This window comes from Panthera onca, chromosome B2 (assembly GCF_046562875.1).
Source record: "Panthera onca isolate mPanOnc1 chromosome B2, mPanOnc1 haplotype 2, whole genome shotgun sequence".
In the NCBI taxonomy this organism is placed as follows: domain Eukaryota; kingdom Metazoa; phylum Chordata; class Mammalia; order Carnivora; family Felidae; genus Panthera; species Panthera onca.
Genome location: NC_138343.1, coordinates 110,166,637 through 110,185,976, shown reverse-complemented (window position 1 = coordinate 110,185,976; position 19,340 = coordinate 110,166,637). Strand labels below are relative to the sequence as shown.

Genomic DNA, 19,340 nt, shown 5'->3' with positions numbered 1-19,340 from the left:
ATGGGGCACCTGGGTGGCTCAGTCGATTAAGCATCTGACTCTTGATCTCGGCTCAGGTCATGATCGCACAGTTGGTGAGTCCGAGCCCTGTGTCAGGCTCTGCAATGACAGTGTGGAGCCTACTTGGAGTTCTCTCTCCCTCTCTCTATACCCCTACGCCCTTGTGCTCTCTCTCTATCAAAATAAATTAAACTTAAAAAATAAAAAAAAAGGTTCTGAAATCTTCTTTTGAAACCAGGTGATAAAGCTGCCTATCTGTCTGAATCACTACCCAGTTGCAAATAAACCCAGCTTTCTGCGCTTCAAAGTTTTAGTTTAAGTAGGCCTATACTTATTTATAAAAAACTGTAAGTAAGTATATTCTTTAGAATTTTGATTTTGGAAATAAATTTACTCTATATTTCACCTCAGAAAAAATATCTCTGGGAATTTAGATTGGAAAACATAATAATAACAACAAAACTACTACCTCATGAAAGAATAATTTCTCTCTAGACCTATATGTAAAAGTAAAAATATTATGCCTCCTGAACTTTATTTCTATCATTCTGTGATCATAAACCTGATAATGACTGGCTTTAAGGCATTACTTACAGGCATTTAAAAAGACTTTAAGGCATTATGGAGCTTCCAAGTCAATATAGCAAACTGAATGAGCTTAATGTCCTCACCTCCCTCTATAAATTTAAATGATAGTAAACAGTTCGAACAATAACAAATTTATAGAAAATTTATACAAATGCTGTAAAAGAGGCAAAGTAACATTATTAAATCAGGCATTTGATAAAATTTTAAAAGATGAAAAATACATGGGGGTCTCACTTCTACTTCCAAGAAGATGGGATAGTCATACTTTTCCTTATTCTTCCCATTAAATATAACTTTAAAAACTGGGCATTATATGCAAACCAAACATAAGAAGACTATGAAAGTAGTTTCTAACCAGCTAGAAACTGTAGGACCCAAAGAATGACCTAGGTCAATTCCCTGGTTTGATTTTTGCCTTATACATTTCAGACTTAGAGCTCAGGAAACTGGCACCTGGAAATTCCAATAGGCACAGACAAAAAAAAAGCCCTAACAAAAGCTTGCCCTCACTGGGCTAAGGACCAGGAAAGGTATACTCACAACATACAAAGCTTTTAGGCAACAGCTACTTTACTCCAGCTGTACACCACAGGGAAAAGAAAACAGAAGAAAAAGAAAAGAAAAGAGAAGAAAAGAAAAGAAAAGAAGAAAAGAAAAGAAGAGGCAAGGAAACGCAAGGCAAGGAAAAGAGAAAAGAAAAGAAAAGAAAAGAAAAGAGAAAAGAAAAGAAAAGAAAATCATGTGACCTCACCACCATCCATACCAACAAAGGGGGAGAAGGAAGCCTGGAAGTGGCACATTTCCAGGCTGTTATGAGGCACCCCATCCCCCACAGAGTAATGTCAGAGCAGGTTGAGTGAGCAGTCAGGACTTTCATTCTCTATTCTATCAACATTAACACCCTAGTTGTGAGATGCTATAGTATTTTTACAAGATGTTATCACTGAGGGAAACATGAGATTTCTCTGTACTGCTTCTTACAACTGCACATGAATCTACAATGATCTCAAAACAAAATTTAAAAGTTTAATAAGAAAAAATACATGTGATCATGAAACATTATGATATGCAGAGGATTAAGACCACAGACATAAAGTCCATGCTATAGAAATACAAGAAAAAGGATCAGAGAAAAATTCAGAGGAAAGAATAATAAAAATGTTTCTTTTTCTAACTAAAAGGAATAATAAAAAGTTTCATTATGATCTGGTACACACATAAAAGATCTGCTCCCAAGAGCATGCTTGCAAATGCCAAAGGTGAAGAAAATCCTAAAATCTTTTACAAAGTGTAGATACCTACAGAGCAACAAAGGTTTATCTGAAACCAGCCTTCTTATAAAAAATAATGGATGTCTAACAACTATGAAATAATGATTTCAAAGTTCTAAGGGAAAATTATTTTGAATTCACATTTCTATATCTAGCAAAACTATCAACAAGTGTGAAAAACAGAAGAAACACATTTAAGAGAATGCAAATACTCTGCCATTTTACCTCCTCTGTACTCTTTCAGGTAAAACAAACCAAGAAACAAACGAGGCATATAAATTGCTAGCCCTTTACCTAGGCAGAACTAGTCTGGTACAGAGTCATATAATGAATTGTAGGAAAGATGCATTTATTCCATTGTGCTTGAATGTAGCAATTAAACTTCCTTGAAACACTGTCTAATTATCACCTCTTACGTTCAGAGAGCATAAGCAAACATTTTAAAAAAAAGTTATTTTAGACACTCAGTTTTCTAAAAGAGAATACAAGATGTCCACCATTCCTCTTCTTCGTATGATCACAGCTAACCTACATTTCTTCACCTCCTTTATAGTTATGGGTGTCTACTTGGCTGTTTTTTCTAACCAATAAAATTTGAAAGAAAGCAATGTGCACTGTTTTCAGGTCTGTCCCAAAGAAATATATAATGTGTGATTCTCCATGCTTTTTCAACCTTTAGGGAAATATAATGGAATTGAACAAAGTGACCCTGAAGAGTATACCTAGAAAATGGCAGGACAGTACGGTGGAAGGAACGTGGGTCATTGATTCACTAGGAGAAGCACCTTATTGGACTGCGTGGCAAGATGTTTGAACCAATGTACACATTTTGATCTGTTTGTTATAGCAGCTATTAGTACCTTATGTAACTACCTCATATTCATTCACATCTTAAAATTCCAACTAATTGGGGCTTTGCAAAATGCAGTCAACTTTAAGCTATAGAAACACACTGTTATTAACTGTGCATCAAATAGTATTCTAGGAGGCATTCTTCTTATGAATTTATTGTGGTTTCTCTAACTGCAGCTCTTTTCAGAATAGTTATGATGAAGGATAAAGAGTATTTTATTTCCAGATAAATCTTAAGAAAATATAGCAAATGGGAATGCAAGCTGGTGCAGCCACTCTGGAAAACAGTATGGAGGTTCCTCAAAAAACTAAAATAGAACTACCCTACAACCCAGCAATTGCACTACTAGGCATTTATCCACGGGATACAGGTGTGCTGTTTTGAAGGGACACATGCACCCCCATGTTTATAGCAGCACTATCAACAATAACAAAAGTATGGAAAGAGCCCAAATGTCCATCGATGGATGAATGGATAAAGAAGATATGGTGTGTGTGTATATATATATATATATATATATATATATATATATATATATACATATACATGTATATGTATATATATATATACACACACACACAATGGAGTATTAGTCGGCAATCAAAAAGAATGAAATCTTGCCATTTGCAATTATGTGGATGGAACTGGAGGGTATTATGATAAGTGAAATTAGTCAGAGAAAGACAAAAATCATATGACTTCACTCATATGAGATGAACATAAGGGAAGGGAAACAAAAATAATATAAAAACAAGGAGGGGGACAAAACAGAAGAGACTCATAAATATGGAGAACAAACTGAGGGTTACTGGAGGGGTTATGGGAGTGGAGGATGGGCTAAATGGGTAAGAGGCACTAAGGAATCTACTCCTGAAATCATTGTTGCACTATATGCTAACTAATTTGGATGTACATTTTAAAAAAAGAAAAAAGAAAAAAAAAAAAAGAAAAGAAAATATAGCAAGAGTGCTACCCATGGAAGAGACAGAAGAATCACGTACCTCCATGATTTGGGCAATATGGTACCAGAATTTTAAAATTTACAAAAACAAAAATGACACCTCAATTTGATATTCCAAAAAATTTTGATTTAGATGTCCATGAAGTTATATTTATGAAGGTAAAATGGCTAAACATTTGAAAAATAAGCATGTCAATTTTATCAACATCTGTAGGAGAATCTGATGACACTAGGGTCCTAATATTTCCCCAGAATTATTTAGTAATGACTGACAAATAAAAATTGCATATATTTAAGGTACACAGCAGATTATGTTACATATACACATTGTAAACTCATTGCCACAATCAAGCTAATTAACATATGTTTCACCTAACATAATTACTGTGCGTGTGTGTGTGTGTGTGTGTGTGTGTGTGTGTGTGTTAAAAACATTTAATGTCTACTCTCTTAGCAAATTTCAAGTATACAGTATACCACTACTAACTATAGTCACCATGCTGTACATTAGGTTTCCAGACTTATTCATCTTATAACTGAGACTCTGTATCCTTTGGCCAGCATCTCCCCATTTCCCTCATCTCTCCGCCCCTGATAACCACCATTCTATTCCTGTTACTATGAATAATTTTTTTTTAGATTCCACGTATAAGTGAGATCATGTACTCATTCGTCTTTCTGTGCATGGTTTATTTCACTTAGCATAACGTCCTCCAGGTTCGTGCATACTGTTGCAAATGGCAGAATTTCCTTCTTTTTTAAGGTTGAAGAGTATTCAAAACTAATTTTTTGAAAGGATAAGTGAATGTTCATTTTGCAGTTTAGAATTGAAGAGAGTAAAAAAATAAAGTGCCATTGGGGAAGAGGGATATATCAAGATGCATTTGCATTGATACTAAAAAGAATAAAAGAGAACTTGCACTTACTCATCTTTTTGTTCTCTAGTTAAGGACATGTCTAAACATAGCAAATAAAATGAAATGCAGAACAGCTCATATGGTTCGTTCAGTTTTTCATTACAGATAATTACTTTCTATCCATTTATCATTATCTCACTGACTCAGACCAAAAGATTGCTATTTGCTTCTTTCCATTTTGTCACTGCAATTATTTGGCCATTTGAAGCAAAATGATAAGTAGTCTCTTCCTCAGTAGTTGAAAGTGTACACGTAGTAAATTTTATTGATAATACTCTCTACTTTAAGTCAGTAAATACGTGTTGAATAACTCAAGAGCACCAATCTCTTCATTTTTGTCAAAGTTGACACCTACTTCCTACAACTAGACATTTTAAACAGATTTAGCTGCTAATCAAAAAATAAACAGCAATTTTGGGGCACCTGGGTGGCTCAGTCGGTAAGCATCTGACTTCGGCTCAGGTCATGATCTCATGGTTTGTGAGTTCAAGCCCCACGTCCAGCTCTGTGCTGACAGCTCGGAGCCTGGAGCCTGCTTCAGATTCTGTGTCTCCCTCTCTCTCTGCCCCTCCCCCGCTTGTGCTCTGTCTCTCTCTGCCTCTCAAAATTGAATAAATGTGAAAAAAAATTTTAAATAAAAAATAAACAGCAATTTTAATACAAGAAAAGATAATGATATATACATTTATATATACATGTATGTGCTGTGTGTGTGTATATGCATAGAATTAACCTAGCCCATTATCAAAGATTATATAATCCTTAGCTTGCTTGCTGAACTAAATATTATATATAGCTTTTACATGCCTATTGTCAGCTTTTAAAAAGACTTCCAACGTCCTACTTCTGGGGACTAAACCTCTCAGCCAAACCACCACATTATCACACCATGAAATAAAGCAACTTCAAGGGTTTCACTCATTTGTTTTAGGTTAAGTAACAACTGAAAGGAAGCACACTTAGCTCAGACAGCTATGCATGTGATGAAGAAAATGTCACTTTTTTTACACACTGCCCTTGTCACTGTTTCTCAATATGGTTCTGCCTGTGCATACACAATGTGGAAATAAACTCTCCCACCTTCAGGCTGTCTGAATGAATGCAGTTCATGAATCTGTGTTCATTTTTAAAAAGACAGGCATTGTTTCAGCCCTCTCCTATCAATGCACCATAATGCTGCCTTAAGTTTACAAGGTAGCTTGAATGCAAGAAGTTTCTGCTGCTGTCCAAAGCACTATAAGCTTGCAAACTATTGGCAGGTTAACAATCATTGCAAAGAACACTGTTGCAAAGCACAGAGCCCTTTTGTTTTATTAGGAATTCCTAATTAACTCAATATCTCACTGAGTTCTTTTTGGATATTCTCTCTTAACCATTCTACACACACACACACACACACAAACACGTGCAATTTGGAAGCTGCCAGAAATTGTAGGTAGGATTTGGAGGACTGCACAAACTAATGCTGGACTGAAGTTAATGGGGCTCGTCACCCGCTAGCCTTGGACAGTGATGTTCCAAGTCATTAGCATGTCTTCTGTTTTTGGCAAGCTCCCCCTGGTAGGACTGGGCTTCCAAACAGTCAGAGCCAGAATTTGTAGCAGCAGCACTTTCTGCCTTCCACATGAATGACTAGAGCTCTCAAAGCTAGCAGATTGGTGACCGCTTCTAACACTAGACCCTTTAGACAGAAGAAAGGGCTGCCATTAGGTACTGTGAATTGATTACATATTCTTTATTCTTTCACAAGTCCTACTTATTAAGGGCTCTTAAAATATCTGGCACTGATTTAGGCATTTTGCGATGGCCCTTACATCTGAGTCTTAAGTAGAAACTCAAAGAGCTATTCAGTTCCTTGTTACAGCCAACCCCCCTGACAGCAAGCTGCGCCTTGACTACATTATGTACTTTTCAGCAGATGGAGTTTGGGGATTCCTGTGAAATTGTGAAACAAAAGCACTGAGACACAGGAGAACAGAGCTGGGAGGGAATAACAGATAGATATATCCAAAGAACAACAAACAACACAGGTAGGGTTAGGATAAGTTAAAAAAAATGACAAGAGATTCTGGATTCATAAGAGTTTGATTTTTTCATTACTAAAGAGTTTTAAGAATGCTAGTATTTTAGAAAAATAGGGCAACAATGACAAAAAAATATTAAAAAGGACATTGCTTCACTGTAAATTCAAGCAGTCTAAGCTGTGCCAGTATCTCCAAACATTTCATGTTTTAATTGGCTTCCCAGGGCTACAAGTCACATCCACTTAATCGTGTATTGATTTTCTAAGATGCTTCCTGTTACTATGACTACCCCAATCAATGAACTTCTTATAAGTAGCGAGATAATTTTCTTTCTTGTTTCTTTCCAATGAAGTCTGAATAATTTATTTCCACAAAAATATCTGATGTTGCTTCTCATCTATCAAGGAGCTACATTATATTGGTAAAATTGTTTGATGCCTCTCATTTATTTGTTTATTTATTTATTTAATATTTATTTATTTTTGAAAGAGAGAGAGAGAGAGACCGCACACATGCGAGCAAGGATGGGGCAGAGAGAGAGGGGGACAGAGGATCCAAAGCAAGCTCTGTGCTGACAGCAGAGAGCCCTATGAGGGGCTCAGACTCACAAGCTGTGAGATAATGACCTGAGTCAAAGTCAGACACTAAACTGACTGAGCCACCCAGGTGCCTCTGATGCCTTTCATTTAAAAAAAAAATTAACAACTCAGGCAACAACAGATGTTGGCAAGGATGTGGAGAAAGAGGAACCCTTTTGCACTGGGAATGCAAACTGGTACAGTCACTCTGGAAAACAGTATGGAGGTTCCTCAAAAAATTAAAAATAGAACTATCCTATGACCCAGCAATTGCACTACTGGGTATTTACCCAAAAGATACAAAAATGCTGACTTGAAGGAGCACATGCTCCCCAATGTTTATAGCAGCACTATCAACAATAGCCAAATTATGGAAAAAGCCCAAATATCCCTAGACTGACAAATGCATAAAGAAGATCTGCTATATATACACAATGGAATATTACTTGGTGATCAAAAAGAATTAAATGTTGACATTGGCAACAACGTGGATGGAACTGGAGGGTATTATGCTAAGTGAAATAAGTCAATCAGAGAAATACAAATACCGTATGATTTCACTCATATGTGGAACTTAAGAAACAAAACAGATGAACGTAGGGGAAGGGAAGCTAAAATAAGATAAAAACAGAGAGGGAGACAAACCATGAGAGACTCTTAAATACAGAGAACAAACTGAGGGTTGTTGGCAGAGTCTTGGGTGGGGGATGGGCTAAATGGGTGATGGACATTAAGGAGGGTACTTGCTGGGATGAGCACTGGGTGTTACATGTAAGTGATGAATCACTAAATTCTACTCCTGAAATCATTATTACACTATATGTTAACTAACTTGGATTTAAATAAAATTTTTAAATTTTTAAAAAATTTAAAAAATATTTACAGATTCTGCACAGAGAAAGCATACAGAATTATCTTGGACCATGATCATGAGTGGTTTATCAATCTGTGGTTGTGTTGATAAAAGTTCTTTTTGGCTATGAGAAAAGTGCCTTTCACGTGGGCCTTCATCACAGGGACTGAGAGGCTGACAATCACTCAAAGTGGATGCTCACTGGGAAAGAAGAAAGTGGTTCTGCCACTAGGAGTCAAAGAAAGTGCAAGGCCACGGGCCAGCCATTTGCGACTTCGTTAGTTAGAATTGTTCTCTCTACCCCAAAAAACAAATTGTATATTGTGAGGATTTTGGCATGGGGGAGGGAAGTCACTCTAATCTGAGCCTACCCACTTTTTCTGAAGCACAGCCCTAGAAACAATAAAACAAGATTCAGGAAACACATTGGTCTTTGGAGTCAGACAACCTGGACTCAACCCTTCATGTCAGGTGAGAAAAATTGGTTAAGTCTCTTAAACTTCTTGAAGTTTCATTTCCTGCCCTATAAAATGATATCAACATAGTTACCACCACGGTAGTATGGAATCTCTCTAAAATTTTTTTTTATGTTTATTTTATTTTTGAGAGAGACAGACAAGGCACAAGAAGGGGCGAGGGGGAGAGGGAGACACAGAATCTGAAGCAGGCTCCAGGCTCTAAGCCGTCAGTGCAGAGCCTGACATGGGGCTCGAACTCACCAACCATGAGATCATGACCTGAGCTGAAGTTGGTGCTCAACTGACTCAGCCACCCTGAATCTTGTTTTATTGTTTCTCTACTTGAGACATCTTTCCAAAGCAGAAGAGTGACCAGGTCACTTTCCTGTCCCAAACCTCCCCAAGTCTGGAGAAACACAGGCCAAACCACATAGGGTGCCATCCGCCACCCCACTGAAACAGTTCTCAGCCAGTCTTTCTTTGCTCATCTCTGATCATTTGCCTCAATTCACTTCTTGGTCTAGTTTCCTCAAAACAGATTTGTCATGTACTTTTGACCCCTTACAGCTGTGTGTTTGTTCAAAACACCTCCCCAAAGTTTTCCTGTCTGACAGGTTCTTCCTGTCCTCATCCACTTAGTAAACTCTTGTTCATCCATCCAGGCCAAGGATATCCACATATTTGCTATCTTTCCCACAGTGCCTGGAGTTTCTCCCCCAAAAAATAAAGATTAATTTTCACCAGGTGAAACAATTTCGTTTTTCATTTGGTTTCCAACATGAACAAATATTTTATTTGGCGTCTAACGTGAAAATATCTAGATGTTACTTAACCACACAGTGAAGTGATAAAAAAAAAATGCAACCTGTGTATTGAAAACCTGAACACTAAAAGCAAAATGTGATGTTATTCAGATTCCCAAAGTCAATCAACTTTAAGTCTTCACAGTCTAAGTAGTCACTGAATTGTAAGAAAAACAGCACACTTGCAGAAAAATATGCCGCCTGACAAATGAGCTTATCCACACCAATTACTTTGAGCATTGCTATCACCTCCTAAGCAAAAGATGTATCATTTCTAATTTAATACTCTAAAATTGGTATAAGTGAATGGACTGAGATTCAAACAAGGTGCGTCATTTGCCCAAGTATTTAATATGTAGCATTGTTGTCATCCAAACCCGGGTCTATCTGCCTCTAAAGACCATTCTATTTCCACCCCTCTGCATTATCTTTCTATTGACCTTGCACTTTGATCATAGGTGGATCTTAAAAGCAATGGTCTATGTGTCTTTTTCCCAGGTGTCAGGTGCTATCTCTAGCCAGATCATTCAAAATCCTCTTTTGCTTGAGAAAAGGGGGGGGGGGGTTGGTGTGTCAATTTAGAAAGGTTATACAATCACTTGAAAAGGAAAAGAGATGGGGCCTCTTCAAAACACAATTACATCATCCTATTAACAACACACATAATTAAAGTAAGTTTTCTTCCTGGCACTAGACCCATTGGTAGCCTTTCTTATTTTTGGTTCAAGTACCTTGAATATTTGTTGTGTTCACCTAAATAAAAGTAACATATTATAGCAAGATTATAGCATGGTATAAATTCTCACTGAGTTGTTACAAAATATCCTATCTCTTCATTTCCCTGACTAGGTTCATTGGAAGGGGTTTACTATTGTGGTAGTGGTGGTGGTCTTGATGAGGGTAGTAGTTGTATTTAGCAACCTGATATTGTGTATATATCTTACTTCAAACTTTTTTTGGACTTACATTAATCTCAAAAAAAAAAAAAACAGTTTAAATTGATGCTTAGAGTGAAACATGTACCAATACGCAATAATATGTCATACATAATATATGCAAAGTAAAACAGAGTCATGATTACGAAAGCCGTAAAAAAATGTTACTTCAGTAGAAGACTATGAAATGCCCCATGCCCCAATGAATGGAACGTTTTTAGCACATCTTATATTTTTATTCAGAGTTACTATTGTTTTTAGATCTAGATATAGAAGTAGTCATAGATACAGACAGAGACAGAGTTACAGAGCATTTAAAAATCAATCTGAACTTGAGAAACATCTAGTTTAAAGATTAGTAACATGTCAAATTTATTCCCAGAAAGAGTTCCTTTAGATGGCTTCTCAGTTGGCAATTAGAGGAAATCAACTCTCTTACTCAGTCTGGGTCCTGGGAGAAAGGTAAGGGGACTGAAACATTTATGGGAAATAGAAACAAGGCGGGTCCCTACGTGCAGCCAGCACAAGGGATCCTTCCCTCTCCAACACAAACACAAAGATTTAAATTGACGGTAGCTCCTGTTGTGCTGACACCTAGCACTTAAAGAAATTCTGATAGTAGCCATGCTTATAGGGAAGTTCCCAAACATGTCCAAGTTGTCAGTTTTCTCTCCTGGAATGGCTTACAATGTTACTATTAAATGACTCCAAAAACCATGTAAGTTGGTAAATAGCAAGATACTGAGTCTATCCTGAGATGCTTTTTTTTATTTTCAATTTCTTACAAATAATATGAGTTCTCCAGTCCTTCATGTAGCTGAAGGCCTGCCTATCCCTAGTGCAGAAAGAAGACAACGGCAGGTAGGGGCACCTGGGTGGCTCAGTCAGTTGAGTGTCAAACTTCGGCTCAGGTCATGATCTCACAGTTTGTGAGTTTAAGCCCCACATCGGGCTCGCTGTTGTCAGCACAGAGCCTACTTCAAATCCTCTGTCTTCCTCTCTCTCTTTCCCTCCCTTGCTTGTGCTCTCTCAAAAATAAATAAAACATTTTTAAAAAGCTAAAAAAAAAAGAAGATGGCAGGTTAAAAAAATTATAAAAGGCTAGATTACCATTATGTGTTAAGTAGCATGGTTGTAGAAGCCAATTTTCTTTACAAAGTGACACTTTATTTATTTTTTTTAAATGTTTATTTTTGAGGGAGAGCAAGTGGAAGAGAGAGAGAGAGAAAGAGAGAGAGAGAGAATCTCAAGCAGGCTCCTCAATTCAGTGCAGAGCCCAACGTGGGACTTGAACTCACCAACCGTGAGATCATGACCTGAGCTGAAATCAAGAGTTGGATGCTTATCGGACTGGGTCACCCAAGCACCCCACAAAGCGAAGGACACTTTACACACTGCTGACAACAGGGTAGAATCAGGAGTGATTCTACATGATATACACATTTCCAAACATGCTTATCCTATGTCCTCTCCCAACACCTATTATCTATCTCTATGGAGTTTTAAAAAAGGTGTTGTTGAAGAAAAGGCAGCAGCAAGTCTGACTCACCAAGAGCAAGTCAGGAAACCTGCATCAGGAAAAACCTATATAGAGAAAAAGGATCAGTGTGTCTCATTCACTTCAGAGGCAACATCCAAACTGTGAATTCAATTTGGTTATGATGTCCTGCTGCCTGGAGAAGAGGACCATTTTTATTGAGTCATCAGCCATCAGTTTAGGTGCCTACAGACACAGTCAGAAATTCCTATGGAGCAGAGGTCTGCATGATTTTGGCTCTTCAACATAAAAAAATAAAGTCTGACCTTCCAGCCTAATGAATGACAAAGATATAATTAGTTATTTTAAAACGAGTGGTATTTTCAGTGGTAAAAGTTACAAAAATTGACTGTTGACTTGCAAACCTCTAAAATGCATGTTGAATACATGGAAAGTAAACAGTAAATAATATCACTGAAGAGCTACTTCTCAAATCTTTTTTAGGAATTTAAAATTTATCCCATAAATATCGTATACAAAGTACCATAAAGCAAACTACAGAGAGCAGAAGGACATCCTAAAAGTTAAAAAGAAATTATCAGTAGTAGGTTTATGACATGTCACTAATTAATAATTGATTTTCCATTTTATAATTCCTAACCAGGTAAGTGTCATTCCCTGGAAGAAGCACCATTCCTATATAAATTCTATGTGATAGGCTTTCCACCAAAAATAGCAACAACAACAACAGCAGTAGCAGCAGCAGCAGCAAAAAAATCCCCAATTAAGTCTAGAGAAGTAATTCAAAACAGTTATTCCAAATCTTAGATATCAAAATACATACTGACCGATTGCCTTTCTAACAGCTTTATGGACAACACGAAGATATTAATAATCATATCTTCAATTCATCAGGTTAAATTGAGTAGTAAAGCAAATAGTTACCTAATTAATTAATACACACAGAAAAAGAAAGAGAAACAAAACAAGAAAGCTAAATAGCTAATAATTAAAATCGAAAACGTGCTCTTTGTTCTGCTTCTCAAGATAAAAATCTCCAATTGGCACCCACATTTATGTTTAGATGTAGTAAGATTTGCACTCAGTATTACAAACTCCCATCTACGAAAAGGCCACATCTTTCAACTTTCCTTCTATAATCCTTTGTCCAGTTATGGTTTTAGTGCTTGTGCTTAAAAACTATTTTTAAAAAAATGTTTTTATTATTCATTTTAAATTTTTTTATTTTTAATTTTTTTTTAAGTTTATTCATTTTTGAGAGAGACAGAGACAGAGTGTGAGCAGGGGAGGGGTGGAGAGAGATGGAGACACAGAATCCAAAGGAGACTCCAGGCTCTGAGCTGTCAGCACAGACCTTGACGCAGGGCTTGAACTCACTAACTGCAAGATCATGACCTGAGCTGAAGTAGGACACTCAACCAACTGAGCCACCCAGGCTCCCCCTTTTATTATTCTGTAAGACATTTCGTCATTCTAACACATCAGATGAGAGAAATCAAACGTGAAAGACTGAGAAACTGGGTAATTTATAAATCTTTACCTGAAGGCCTTCAATAGCCAGTCGCAGCATGCTTGGTGTAAGTTTGGAGGCTTGCTTGAAGGTGAAGTTACTCCAGTCTATGATCAAAACAAATCCATTCACTTGAAGCTCAGGATCTTCAATCATAGCTTCTAAAGAAAGTAAGATGGCACGCAAAATATCCACCAGTGTGTACCTATCAGCAATAGAAATGTACTGCATTAAATTTGACAACCACTTTCACCAAAACTATAGATAGTGTTTACCACACTGTAAATTTCCTTTAAGATACCTCAGGAGTCTTAAGATTATTTTATTTAAAAATCTTCTCCTAAGAGGACATTTATTTACTGCACTCAGGGGACATATTAGAATTTAACATGTATTCTACCAAACCAAACTAAAATGCTTTTGAAAACATACACTGTTTCATATTTTACAACCATTTCTTTACTTCCAGGCCTTCCTATGATTTTCTAAAATCTCATTTCGACTATCCTGAAAACTAGGCATGGTAGTTTTTTAAGCAGCTCAGGAACACTCTCAGTAATTCTAACACTTTGTACCTTCATATTTCCAAAATTTAAAAAAAATGAGATTTGAAGAAATTTCACCAATAAACAAGAACACTAGGGTTAAATAACACTAGGGTCTAAAACTGTCAACAGATTTTAATTACTTGTACTGAGTTTATGTCATAAAGCTGCAAGAAAAGAAAGGTGATTGAGTCTTGATCTTTTTCAGCCTTGCACTTAGCACAGTGCCTGGCACATTGGAAGAACCCAATGAATGCTCTTTATGTTGCTGTAAAATGGGAGTAGACTAGAGCACAAGAACACTAATTGTGGAGTAAGACACAGCCTCAGTGAAGGCAGCAGAAAGAAGAGCAAAAAAAAAAAAAGGCAAATTTGAGAAGTATTTTAGAGATGAACTTGTTAAAATTTGATACTTGATTAGATGCTGAGACTAAGATTAAAGGAAGAGTAAAAGATGACACACACAAAGATTTTCTAGCCTCAGAGCCTGAGTAAATGGTAAAATCTTTAATCAAAATCAATAATGCAAGAAGAGGATACCTTTGGGGATAGTTGGAAATGTAGAGTTTAGAATAAAACCCATTGTATGAGAAATATGTGGTACACTCAGAAAGATATATCAAGTAAATATCTGAAAAAGTAGATCCTAAACTCAGGAGAAAGCTCAAGGGTGCAAATTCCAGAGTCAAAAACATACAGATCTTAAGTTCAAGTAAGTGAAAGGGTAATGTAATCAGAGCTGAGAAGAAAATGAGATAATTATTCAAGAAGGAAATCCCAGCATTTCAAGAGGAATCACTGAATTTATGAAAATGTTAACAATTTCAATTTTTGAGCAGCCTGCATTTTAAGTTTTCTCCCCTCATATATTCAGGTGGACATGTCTAGGAAAAGCTAGAGAAATAAATCTTGACCTCAGGAAACAAGTGAGATGAAGAGGATTGCTGGATTAGGTGAGTGGAAGTAATGGGCTCACCAGGAAGACAGTATGAGACAGTGAGTACATATGAGGGAGTAGTTCTATTTTTACTTCTAAAAACATTTGGAGGCAAATGGAGAAAGCATAGTAATTCAGAAGGAACTTCAGGTGATTTTTCACTTGCTTTGGGTATCATTTCCTCATCTGTAAAATCAGTAGTTTGGAATAGAATCCCTGTGGGATCCCAACATTAATCAAGCATGGTGTCAGAAGACTTCAAGATGGAATTCCTTCCCTGTCCCTCATTAGCTGTGTGGTCCAGGACATGTCATTGATCTGTAATTCTGAGCCTCAGTTCCCTAATATGAAAAATGGAAGTACCTATTATTATCTTACTATATCTCACTGGCAATGGTGGGGTGGGGGGTGGGGGGAGGAGAGGAAAGTCAAAGACATGATGCAGGTGAAAGCACTTCCATAGCGCTAGGTGTACAGAAAGTGCTCAGTAAATGTTGGTTGGAATACATACAGAGCATGCTTTTTATTGTAATGGTAACCATAGACATAGTGTACTAGGCAGGATATAATCAGAACTGAAGGCTGTTTATACTTAAAAATTATTGATGATCTTTAGATAACTTATTCTTATAAAAGGCGAGGATCAAAAAATTATTTTTAAATCTTTGGAAAGTATACAGGCTTTTTATAGGCCTAAGGATATAACATCTCAAAATACTTCCTGAATACATAAGACAATAAAACTTTGTGTAGAGCTCTGTTACCTATTTGTCTTTAAATCTATGAAATATGTATGGCTGAATACCTTTATTTGTCACGCCATGGCTGGCCTATCTCCTTTATAAATATAATAGCCTAACTTAGTGTTATGACAAAAAGTCTATAGACCTACACAGACTGGAAAGATGAAGGAAAAAGGTTATATTTCTGGTTTAGGCTTAGAACCCCATTTAAAATATATGTTCATTTTAATTCCTGAAATTCATCATAATATCATGCTAAAGTATTTTTAATTAGAAAAGCCCAATTTAGAATCTATCTCCGTTATGATCATCCTTATGTTACCTATAGAAATACCAAATAGCATTAATACCAAAATAGCATTAAGTAACACTTGAATCTGAAATCAGCTTTGGAAGGATGATGTATTATTTGCAGTGAGAATAAACCATAGCACCAGTGAAGGCAGAATTCAAGAGGCATTTTGTTTCAAATAACACACTTTGAGTATGGTTTTCCAAAACTGAGGCCAAGTCAAGAGAAAAATTTACACATATATTGTTATTCCAAAGGAAATAAAACAAGGCAAATCCTATTATCAGCAATGAAGAAAAGCATGTTTGCAAAGTTTTCAAGAGTAAATTTCATCAAGTTTTTAAATTTAATATCTTGCTTCAAAAAGAGAATCAAATGATCTTTATCTAAATCATTATATGTCTAAATCAAAGAAAAGAAACATTAAAACATCTTAGCTAACTGTATTCAAAGGGCAGGTCAAAACCACTCTTGACACGCCAGTCCTCTGTTGTCAAACATGTCACATTACTACCATTAACAGCTCAGCAGGCTATTCATAAGCAGAATCTTATTACATGAGATCTTGCCAAAGTCTGTAAAATATCTTCCAAAGAAATGAGGGATTTTATATCTTCAGGAATCCTACCTTCATCCTTCTCTTTGAAATTATGTTTAGCAGTTGTACTCTACAAATCTGAGGTCACTGCAATAAATATGTTCATGTGTGAGGTTTACATCCCAACAACAGGAGCTCCACCATTTTTCTTCTTCCCTCGTATGTTGGAAGAAAGCCATAAATAACAAACTAGCACATTAATGCAGCTCTTGACTCTGGATTGTGCTTTCCAAAACAGCATTAAGTAAATCCTGAATCTGAAATCAACTTGGAGAGGATGATGCATAGCATGTAGTAAGAAGAAATAATAACACCAGAAAGGGATTTTACAACTGGGACACCAAGCTATACAGACCATGGCTCTTGAAAGACAGCAGAGCTGCTAGAATATGTAAAAACTGTATGGAGAAGACTGACACCTATATCTCCTATTTACTACCTGTACAATCAAGACCAAGGAAGCGTGTTCTCCTGCCTCAGACCACGCAAGGATTTGGGGGGCTGACTGGCCTGTGCTCTCCTGGGGCATCCTCTACAACTTACAATCGGTGCAAAGAGCAAACTAAATCACAAACAAGTCATTACCTTCCTACTTCCCAATCTTTTCTTCCAGCCTGACAAGGAAAAACTGGCATCTTGGCATCACACTGAACAGCACAACAGCAAGCAATTTCCCTTTGTCACTAAATCAATCAGCCATTATTAAATTCTTCATTAAGGCTGCCCCTCCCCTCAGTTTTCATTAAGCCATGTTTCTAATGTCTGAAGCACTTCCTATTAGAAAGGTGTTAAGGGGGAAAGACAAAGGCGAAGAATTGCCTGTATTAACGCCTCAGGGTATCATCAGTACTAAAGTTGATGAACCTATCTAGGTGTTTTATATTACTCAGTGGCAATAATAACACCTCTATCTGTGTAATCATTTAAGAGTTCCAAGGCGATTTCAAATGCATTTTCTTAATCTCAAAACAAGCCCAGAGTCTCTGTGCTGGCTTTGTTCCTATTATTTTGGAGATGAGGACACAGGGTCTCAGGGAATTTGAACAGTTTGCCCACAATCACCATGGGAGTAAAGCGGGGAGCCTAGATGAGAAGCCAGGTCCTTCTGAATCCTCAGTTCTCTCCACACCCATGGTGCCTCGTACCTAGAACGCAGTCTAATGAATAGCTGATCTGCTTTTTCAGGTCTCGGCAGTATGTATGTCAGAAGACAGATCAAGAAGTCAATACCAACGTGGCACCATGCCAGGTTCCAGGGCATGTTCCAACCTGGCCCCAGCAGCAGGCTTTGGTGAAGGAAAGGCAAGAAGACATTCATAAGAGTCTGAATAGAAAGAGGAGAAGTCTACAAACCCTGGAGAAAATATGAACTCTGAAATATTCATCTGTCTGGCTTGTGTCACTGAGTGCAGAAGATTAGCTGTCTGAGCCTTGCTTTAGTTTTACTGCTGTGGGAGTGTAGGTGAGTGAGAACAAGTGAATCACTGAAAATGAAACATCTACAGGAATAATGTCTTTCTTTGGGAGAAAAAAGTTTTAAAAAATGTGCACCTACTGCCACCAAAATAAAATAAAGTAAAACAAAACAAAATAGAATTGTAATGGAAAAAATGCAAATGTCAGAAAGGCAACTCTTCAGGGTAGAATACTCTAAGCAAATGTCTGCTAAGTCTTTGTCTTCAGAAGATTATTCTAGCAATTTAACTTTCTCATTGTCTATTCTGACGTTCAATCAAGATTTTGTAAATGACAGATGGAATTTTTCCGCTAGGTTTATGTTTGTCCTTAGACTTACGTTGATAGCTGTCTACACACACAAAAAAAGTTTGACCAATTCACCTACTAGTTGTATGATCATGGGTGAAATATTTCACCGCCCAGTGCCTCAGTTTCCTAATCTGCAAAATGTGGATGTTAATAACACTGGCCTTGTAGGATTGTGATAAAGATTTACTACGTTAATGTTTGCAAAGGACTTAGAAGAGTGCCTGGCACATCACACATGCTATAAAAGTGTTTTAAATCAATGAATAAATAAAGTAATTAATTAAAGCATTAAAATGAGACAATAAAAGGTTGAATTCAGTTAACAGAGAAGGCGATGTTCTCTCGGCACAACACTGTGTAGTCCACAGCTGCCCCTTTGCCCTGAACTTCGAGCGCAGGCAAATGGTACTCTCATTAAGCACTTACAATCTTTCTAGTAGTTATTTAATGTTTCATGTTTTTTCCTCCCAGAGGTCATATATGTCTTGACGGTACAAAGAATATGTCATATGTCTTTATTTGCCCTGTCACCTACTAAATTTCTTTTATATAACAAATGCTCAACTCAGGTGTATTTCAGCATTTATTTATTTATTTATTTATTTATTTAAAATTTTTATTTTAGAGAGAGAGGGAGAGGCAGAGCATGAGCAAGGGAGTGGCAGAGAGAGAGGGCGACAGGGGATCTAAATCTTGACACAGGGCTCAAACTCACGAACAGTGAGATCAGGACCTGAGTCAAAGTCAGACGCTCAACCACCTGAGGCACTTTTTGTTTTTAATGATTTGAATGGAGTACTGTTTGTTCAGTTATTTGATGTTATAAGGACCTGACGTACAGGGACATCCTTTCCCTCATGTCAGTAGTACTGTTTATTATGTTAGTAAAATATATGTACTTGCCCTCAGTCATGTAAAAGAGCTCAACCTTTCTAAGAATGGAAGAAATGTATTCATTGACTAAGGATAACAGTAATTTACTAACTATTGGCTTATGTTTTAAAATATCTTTAAACATTTCTTTAGAGGTATCCTGTCAGTGCAGTGTAGTAAACGTCAAATCCTTTGCTTCTCTTCAACTTTGTTTAAAGTTGTGTATCTAAAATATGAAAATAGCCCAGTTCAAGTCAGACCCAATCAACATCCTACTTTAAGGTTGGCACTCTTGGTCTTTGCTGTTATTTCAAGATTATTTCACTAATTACTGTA

General features: G+C 36.8%; 1 protein-coding gene across 3 annotated transcripts in view; it reads right to left on the bottom strand.

The window, feature by feature from the left end:
* The window catches only part of CLVS2 (clavesin 2), a 69,955-nt gene that overhangs the window by 43,876 nt on the left and 6,739 nt on the right, over positions 1-19,340 (bottom strand). For all 3 annotated transcript variants that reach the window (XM_078447268.2, XM_078447269.2, XM_060616554.3), the window contains exon 3: positions 13,280-13,454. In XM_078447268.2, the coding sequence (XP_078303394.1) occupies positions 13,280-13,454 (175 nt within the window). The remainder of the gene's footprint in view (positions 1-13,279; positions 13,455-19,340) is intronic.